This window comes from Colius striatus, chromosome 3, assembly GCF_028858725.1.
Source record: "Colius striatus isolate bColStr4 chromosome 3, bColStr4.1.hap1, whole genome shotgun sequence".
Classification (NCBI taxonomy): domain Eukaryota; kingdom Metazoa; phylum Chordata; class Aves; order Coliiformes; family Coliidae; genus Colius; species Colius striatus.
In genome coordinates this window covers 50,977,986-50,986,832 of record NC_084761.1, presented here as the reverse complement: position 1 = coordinate 50,986,832, position 8,847 = coordinate 50,977,986, and the positions used below count along the sequence as shown (strand labels likewise).

At 50.0% G+C, this 8,847-nt stretch overlaps 1 protein-coding gene across 1 annotated transcript; it reads right to left on the bottom strand.

Annotated features, from left to right (window-relative positions):
• Positions 1 to 8,829, bottom strand: NOA1 (nitric oxide associated 1). The gene is made up of 7 exons (XM_010202585.2): positions 7,863 to 8,829; positions 6,967 to 7,131; positions 5,928 to 6,124; positions 3,772 to 3,903; positions 2,778 to 2,894; positions 1,387 to 1,504; positions 1 to 888 (listed from the first exon to the last, which is right to left on the bottom strand). The coding sequence occupies exons 1-7, from the start codon at positions 8,827 to 8,829 to the stop codon at positions 683 to 685; spliced, it is 1,902 nt and encodes a 633-aa protein (XP_010200887.2). The 3' UTR covers positions 1 to 682.
• Between the last annotated feature and the right edge of the window lie 18 nt (positions 8,830 to 8,847).

Here is an 8,847-nt window from a genome sequence, read left to right as displayed (position 1 = left end):
GTCTTTGAAAAGCTTTATTCTACACTCTCAGCTTCAGAAACCTTTACACAAGCTACAGAAACCAAACCAAAGCAACAACTTGCAGCTCTCCTCTTGAGGTATATAAGCAGATCTGCTTTCCATTAATTCACTTTGCCTGTGTCCAAAAGCAAGACATTGCACTCTCATGTGTCCCAGATGTTAGAGGACTGAAAGGACTTGATTTGTGGTGGATGTTGTTGAATTATTGTCAGCCACAGGAGGGTCAAACACACAGCACCTGCATTCCCTGCTCCTTCCCGATCCCCTCAACTTCAGAAACACCATAAAGCCTTCAAAAACAAGGTGATAGCTTCTGACCTGCAGGAGCAGGTCTGCAAGAGATCTACTCTATGAACTGCAAAGCCAGCCCAGGGCAGGCAGGTGAGTTTCCATCCTGTTAGGTGAAGAGATTTGCTCGTAGATACTGGCAGGTCCCACGGAGAAGCTGTTTCGCCTCTCTCAGCAAGATACCAGCCACTCAGCTCATCTGAAATGGCTGCAGTTCAGCAGCTGGATCAGGTGTGGACTTGTGCAGCTGCCTCTAGGCCTGCTTTTAAAAATGTGCTTCTCAAAAGGAGTCCAAGCTCTCCTGAACAGCCATAAGCAACAAAGTTCTCCAGAGGCTGTTCTGTCTTCTGCCTTGCTCAGATGATGGGAAGTGCTATCTCCTCTGGGCACTTTTCAGGTTTTCCACCAGGGAGGGAGGCTTTTTGGTCCTGTAGGCCGCAGTGCCAGGGATGCGGGGCCCTCTGACAGTACTGATATAGGGCAAAAGGGGGGGCTCTCGCACCACCACTGTCGTGCCCTGTGGGCTGTAGGCTCGGAGCAGCAATTCCTCTTCCGCATGAGCTGTCACTGCCACCCAGCCTGCGCAGCCAAAACACAGGCAGTCAGCAAGACCAGTATCATGAGGGTTCTGACACCAACTCATTGCCTCCCATGTTGGCTAAGAGCTACCCACGTGTTATTTCTTTGAGAAACCATGCTCAGAAGTAACACTCAGCCCTTTCCTAATGGAAGGTGACACCTAAAGGCACAGCTTTTTCCTCGTGAACTTAAGGGGGATGGTGGAAACTACCAAAAGCATGGTAATAAAGCTTTCCAATACATGACCATCTCCCTCTCCAAGCCAGAGCATAAAGTATTCCAATGCAGTCAGCCTGTACAAGCATGGTTGTCAGTCTCCGTTCCTGGAGGCTGCCAAGCCTCAGCTCTACAAAGCCATGGCTGCCCTCATTTTGTGTTGGTGACAGTCCTGCTCTGAGTAGGAAATATGGTTTCATCCCTTCCAAGGCCTTTTCCCATCAGTCTTCCTAGGATGTAGAAAACCCTGCAAAGCAAACTATTGAAGCAATATTAAATTACCTGCAGAAGAAAGCTTGATATCTGCTACTGCCTCAGTGGTACCAATTCCTTTCAGGGTAATGTCCTGAGGGACAAGTGGGGGGAACTCCTTCATTCGCTCTTCCCCACCCATGGGAACCTAAGATCAAAATATGGAGAAAAGATTGAACACTCAACAGATGCCTCAGTACTCTTACCTTACACTGGTGAGCAAGGCACACATGGGAATGGAGACAGTAGACCGTCACTAGCCAAGGAAGAGCTGGCTTGAATACCCTACAGGGGTTCTTTCAATGTTTGTCAAGAACAGGATCAGCATCACACCCAGATCAATTCCCTGTGAGCTCAGAGGTAGCAAAGATGGAGTGACCACTGCAGGACCCAGCTGGTGGCTCAAGCCAGCCAACCTGAGGTGAGGGACAGCACTTGCTCTTAACGTGCACAGACATGGAGCTGCCAGGACAAGGATAGCTCAGCCCAGCCCCCATCAGTACACAAGTGCTCCACAGTATGTGGCAATACTCATTTCGAGAGTCCAGTGGAGGGCTATGAAGATGTTGAGGAGACTGGAGCTTCTCTCTTAGGAGGAAAGGCTGCAAGACCTGGGGTTGTTTAGCTTGGAGAAGACTAAAGGTGGGACCTTATCAATACCTAAAGGGCAGGTATTGAGAGGATGGGGCCAGTCTTTTCTCTATAGTGCCCAGTGACAGGACAAGGGGTAACAGGCATGAGCTGCAACACAGGAAGTTCCACTTGAACATGAAGAGAAGCTTCTTTCCTGTGAGGGTAAGGGAGCCCTGGCACAGACTGCCCAGGGAGGTTTTGGAGTCTCCTTCTCTGAAGGTTTTCTAATCCGCCTGGACGCATTCCTGTGTGACCTGATCGAGATGCAGGGGCTTGGACTAGATGATCTCTAGAGGTCCCTTCCAAGCCCTACCACATTCTGTGATTCTGTAACACCAAGGGAAAAGTCAGATCACCAAAAGATGAAGGGATTCACAGAGGACCTAGTGGGGAAGAAGAAAGGTACATTTTTTTCAACTGTTCTGAAACCCCAGTCTGAAGTTAGCCATGGAAGATATCCCTGTTGTTGCCTGCACTTGAAGGCTGTTCAAAACAAACAAAGCTTTGGAGAGCAGAGCCTTGCAAATCCCATCAGCCCAAATAAACGCTGGAAACAGCAGCTCTGCTGAAAATGCATCACCTTGGGTGCTCTCTCCTAACACAGCTGCAGCTGTGCAGCTTGTGTGGCACTGCTTCACACTGCAGCTCTCCACTCTCCCACCACACAAGTCCTGAACTCCTGGTATGTGCTGGTGTTCCCCAGCAACTGTGCCCCTGCCAGAGTGCTTCACCAGGCAGGACAGCCTCCCTGCCTGCAACCAAGAGTGCAAGACAGCACCTCCTCTTACCCTCAGTAACTCTTGACCAGCATACTTCTCATAGATGGCATCTGCGTTATTCAGGGTAGAAATCTGGACTGGCAACGTGTTAGAAGCCACAACAGAAAACCAGGCAGGCTTTTCTCCCTGAGATAAATGACAATAGGAGGATGTTACTTACAATAACAGAAAACCAGCCTGAATTGCTCCCTCCTGCTCTCTTCTTTCCTGCACATTGAAAACCTGTTTGACTGATGTCCTTGCCTCTATCACTGCAGAGCAGTCAGGGTTTATATAAACAGAGGAGCTGAGCTTCCAGGAGAGAGGCATCCCCAGCTTCACCATCCTACCTCAAAGCACCCCCAATGCCATATCCCCGACAGCTCAGGCAAATCATTCAAGAGATGTCTTTGCTTAAGTTTAATTCCCAAGAACAAACAGCATGGTTAGTTAGCAAGAAAGGCACTGGGCATCTCCTGTCTCCTGGTGCCTCTTCCCCTGTCACTTTACATTTCTAACATGCATTTCTCATCAAAATGTACTTGGTTCCAAGCTGCTCTCAGGACATACCAGTACATTATAACCTACAGAAACTTGTCCTCTCCACCCTTCATGTTTTCCTCCAGCGAGTCAAGAGTGTCCTCAGCAAAGTATTTTTCCTTGTAAAGCTGACTGAAACAAATAGCCTTACGAACATCTTCTCAAAATGGATCCAACTACTGAGAAAGGCATTAGCCTAAGTGCTAGACCAACATCTGGAAGAAGCTCCCCCTTCCAGAGGAAATATCATGGGCAGGTCAGCTCCACACAGGCCAATAAGAGTGTATGGCATGGCATTTCTAATAAATAGAAGAAATTGGCAGGGGGATAAGAATACTTTTACAGAAACTAATACACGTACATTTAATTGCTTCCTTTGCAAAAGCAGCAAAGAATTCTAGGAAAGCTACCCAGGAAGCCTTTTATCTTCTACTACTATAGTAAGAGATGAAGCAGCTGTTTACAAAATCCTTTCTTCCCTTACCTGTAAGTAGTCTATACGGCCCAGGGCTGCCAAAAACAAGACCATTCCTGGTCTGAGAATGAAGGTCCGTGGAACGATAGCACATGTTGGCAAAACCAGCTTTACTTCTTTCTCTGTCAGGAGATTTAAAACCTGCAAAATAAATTGTACCACCCTAACTCATTCCAGATGTTGCAATGAGGACAATGGAAATAATATTGTCATTGTACAGGTAGAGGAAAAAGATCAAGAAGAGCCATGTGAAGAACAGTTCCATTCTGGTCCATACAGCAAGTGAGGAACAGGAGGAGGTAGGGATGCAGGACCCATAACTAAGTGTAACAGTTGCCAGTACCCTGTTGACCACAGCTTCAGGACTCCCAGGTCTGTCTGGAACGAGCTCACCCAGGATTTACTGTGCTTCAGGATGCGTGCAGCCATGTGCAGACCTGAAGATCAGCTTCAGCTCTGACACTGGAGTTACTCCACTTAAGTACTGTGACACGAAGTGCTGAATCAACATTAGCAGCAAAGCTAGACTCAAGCATCTCACTGAGAGAAAAGTGTGGATCACGCTGTAAAACAACTCCAAGTTCAGGATGACCAGCCTGCCACACAGCATGGAACCCTGCCCTGAGTATACTGAAACAAGCTCTTTCCCTGAGGGCTCCTAAATGCTCCTGCTGTATCTCTTCCTCTCCTCCATTCCATGTTCTGGCTTAATTGGCTCACCTGTTTTAAGTGCTATCATATTTTTTGCAACAATCTGTCTGTAGGGATTATCCTCAATTCAGCATTAAAAGACTGAACTAATGTGGGCCCAGATCCCCTAATGCTCTCCCTGTATTCACAGTCTTGAGCTTCAAAGCCAGGGCAGTCTTTGACACTGACTCTAAAAGAGGAGGCTTTCCTATGCTAGCTGCAGGTTTTCTGACATCTTTGGCAATACCTGAACCAAAAAGAGTTACTAGTAATACTTTTCCAGGCTTTCCAGAAGTTTGGCTTTGGAAAGAGTTATAAGGAAGCAGCTATAAAAAAACCTCCAAGGAATAAGGACAATAATCTCATTCCATCATGTGCTAACAGACATTTTCCTTCCCTCTTCCTAAATAAAAGAAACCCCCGATCTGCTCATAACTAGAAATCTCCCCTGCCACAATCTGCCACATAGACAATCTGTTCTCTGCGGAGATTCAACATTGACTGCAGGAACCAGATTTGATCAGAAACCTGGTAGTATCTCTCCAAAGGCACAGCAAGGATAAGCAAAACCAGAAATGGCAGCAAGTATTTCTGGATACAGGAAAGCACACTTGTTTTCCACACTTAATCAAGTCCAGGAGAGAAGAAGAACATATCTAACCTCCAGTCACCAAACCAGGTCTCTAAGTTAGTAACTGTCTTTAAGTTGGCTATCAGAGAGCAAAGTGCCACAGTACAGTGGGCTACAATCTCACAAACACCTCTACCAGAAGTTTGCATGCATCTGTTCATGCAAACTGCCCTTGAGCTGTGCAGTCTCAGCACCATTCTTGCACTTCATTCCCTTCAGAACTTTCTCATCTCCTTGTACTTCCTAATCTCCCCAAAAAGACAACCTACAGCTCTGCACAGATATCAAAGTGAAAAAAAAAATCAAAACAAGACTTTTTTTTGCAGTGTTTGACCTTTTAGTGGCTCTGAAGCTACTATATCAGTGCTGGCTTCAGAATCATCGTTCTACTGAAACACTGAGGTTCATAGCTCCAGCACATCAGGCCTACAAGAAGACCGTAGATCCTTTTAGTTTCAGGAGAATGCTTCCCCAGAGACTTGGTGCAGTGACACAACACTGGCTAGCCTACTAAGGTCCACCTTTCTCAGTAGGCTGGTAGAGCTAAAAAATGTGCAAGCTTCATTGGGTGATGCTGGCATAAAGTTGTTCACAGCACTATTTGTTTCCCTTCATTTAGATGGTAAGTGGCCATACGGCCCCTTTGCCAAGATCACACTGTGCACTATGCAGAAACTCAACAGCCTGAACATGGGGAACCCTTCCCAAGGGAAGGCAAACAGCATGCTAGCACAACTGTCCAGAAGGACCCCAACCCATGACTGAGGCAGATACACTCACCCACATGCACAGCCAAGGCAGAACAGTCCTCCCAAACTGGGTCAACATGAACCAGAATACCTACACAGTTCTCCTTTATAATCCCTGGAGTGTCAAAACACCAGCGAGCGTCCTTCACTTCGTTGTGGGTGAACTCCTCCCTCTCCTCGTGCTTCCTGGGGACCAGCTTGGGCTCTTCATCTATGCTGTAGGAGAGCATGTCCGGGTCAAAGTCAATCTCAGTGCTAGCCTTCTGCCGTTGAAATGTCCTTCCAACTCTTCCTGGATTTAAATGAAAGGTTTCCTGGGAGTTAGTTTAACGATTTACCTTTCCTTTGATCAAACCTCTGTCCCTTCCCTCGCTTAAAATGGATGCACATCGGCAATATAAGGGTGATAAAAGATGCTATGTGGCTAGAAATTTGTGCCTTTGAAAGCCAAAATTCCAGGAAATCCCTTCTACAATTCTTGCTTAGTGCTTCTCAAGCCCTAAAATCTTAGCAGGGACCAGTTCACAGACACTGCTTTATTTGTGTTTTACGCTAAAGCAGGCTGCCCTTCTTTTTTCTGTGCTCCAGACTGTCAAACACAGAACTGTTTGAAAATCAGAGCTATCTTCTAGCAACCCCTTCTTTTGGATATATCCTCAAGTGACGTACATCAACTGTGGCTGCAGTCAAAATGTGATTACTTAAAGATAAAACTTCGTTTCTTCCACTGGGAATGAGAAATGGCTTTGAAGGTCATTGTCAGCTCCAAAGTGATCTGAACTAGGTTGGCAAATGCTGGTGTGAGGCGCGCTGCACACAAGAAGCCTCTGCAATGCTATTGCAACAGCTGAAAAACAAGTACTTGAAATTCTAATGATGTTACTTACTGAGGAGCTAGAGCTTCTTGCACCCATTACTCAGGGAATACATAAAATGGTCAAAACAGCTTGAATGCAAGTTTGGAAACCTTTTATTTTGACTAGAGATTAGCACGTTTTTTCCCATAACTAAATGGATATGAGCTCTTTCAGAGTAGGAAGAAATTACTTGCCAAAACCAGTTGGATTCTGCAGCAAATTAAGGATTCAACAGCCCTTTGCAGTATTTTCATCAGGTCACACAGGCAATACTCACCCACTAAGTAACCTTGTTTTTTAAGGTGTTTAAGGTACTTTTTTTCTTCGCTGCTTAACTCATCTTCGGTTTGGGTTGCCTCCTCTTTCAGCCTCTCTTGTCTTCGGAATATTCTGTCACATGTAGGATTAATAATTGGAAATTTCAACAGGTTCAGTGTTGTTCCTGAAAAAAACCACAGAAGGTGCGCTTGGGCCTCTGACTGTCTGGGATATTTAAGCTCTGAGAAACAAGGGGAAAAAAAGCTTCTCCAACTTTTGGGTGAAAGTCAGTAAAAGAAAGTCAGAGGCAGAACTACAGCTGCTCCCGTAAAGTACTAGCCTCCCTAGGGCAGTTGAAATGAGCCATCCACCCTCTTGAGATCTGCTCTCACCTACAGTTTGACAAAATGGGTCTCAAAGCCAAGTGGTGCCAAGACTGACTTAATCTATCCCCAGGCACACCCAGGCTTGGTTTGGCCTACAGTGGTTTTACAGGTGCTCGCCAGTCCACCTCCTGGTCTTTCTAAAGGGCACCAAGAGGGTGACGGGAAGATGGTAAGTCACATATCGGGTCCTGTCCCCACTGACAGGGAGCAGGCAAGCCAGCTCTGGTCGACCAGCCTGCTTAGTGCTACGAGGTAGCCCACCTGGTGCTACCCTCTGTGCACCTCCCACCCTTGCTGCCCCAAGGAAGGTGACGATATGGAGCATGGCACAGCACTGAAGATCACTGCCCATGGTGGTAATGCTTCAGGGCAGTGAGCACTCATGGCTGACAAGCCTTCCTGGCACAGGGGGGGCTGAGGGTAACCTTCCAGGAAACTGAGGCCTATCTCACAGGGAGGTCCCGGAGCTAGGTGGGCTCCGAGGGCCCCACATCAGACGTGACCCGGTGCGAAGCGTGGCAGCCCTGACCTGGCCAGGAAGAGACGGTGGCCCTCTTCACGATGTCGAGAGCGCGGGACTTGCAGTAGTCCGAGCGCAGGAGGGTGTTGAAAAGCGTGGACTTGCCGGAGTTGGTGGCACCCAGGAGGTAGACATCACCTGCACACTTCCAGGAGCGCTGGAGGCGGCTGACCAGCCCCTCCACGCCAAAGCCCGTCTTGGCGCTCAGCAGGCGGACATCCACAAGCTGGGTCCCGCGCAGACCGGCCTGGGCGCAGGCCGCCTCCACTCGCTGCTGCAGTCGCCCCAGGTGCCCGGGGCGGTCGGCGGGCAGCAGGTCCACCTTGTTGCCCACCACCAGCAGCCCGGCGACGGGAACGTCGGGGCTCAGCAGTTCCGGCAGCTGTGGCAGCACCGGGTCGGGCAGGTCCATCACGTCGAGGAGGTAGAGGAGGAGCGGCCCGCGGCCGTGGCGCAGAGGCCCGCGCAGGGCAGCGGTCACCACCTGCCGGTGCTGCTCCGGCGGCAGCTGCACCCGTAAGGCCCGGCCGTAGCGGTCCAGCTGCCAGCACCGCTGGCAGACGGCGCCACGCAGCCCCGCCGCGCCGTCTGGGCCCTCCGACAGGCTCCGGTACTTCTCCGCCGGCACGAAACCCGGCGCCGCGCCGTCACGGCACTGCAGCTCGGCGCCGCAACCCGAGCAGTTCACTCCGCTCGGCGGCACCGAGGGGTCGGGCAGCCCCACCGCCGGCATCGCCGCCGGCATCGGCATCGCCGCCGGCACCCGCTTCCGCCGCTCCCTGACCGCCTCCCGCTCCCGGCGGCGCGCCGCGGCAGCCTCTGCCGCTGCCGCCGCTACCTCGCCCGGCTCCGGCTCGTACTCGGGGAAGACGAAGGGCTCCTCCTCGGTGGTGGCTGCCAGCCCGCGCCGCGGCAGCGCGGGCCAGTGCCGCGCGCGGGCCAGGCGGCCCATGAGCGCGGCGCCCAGCCGCTGCATCGCTGCATGGAGGGACCG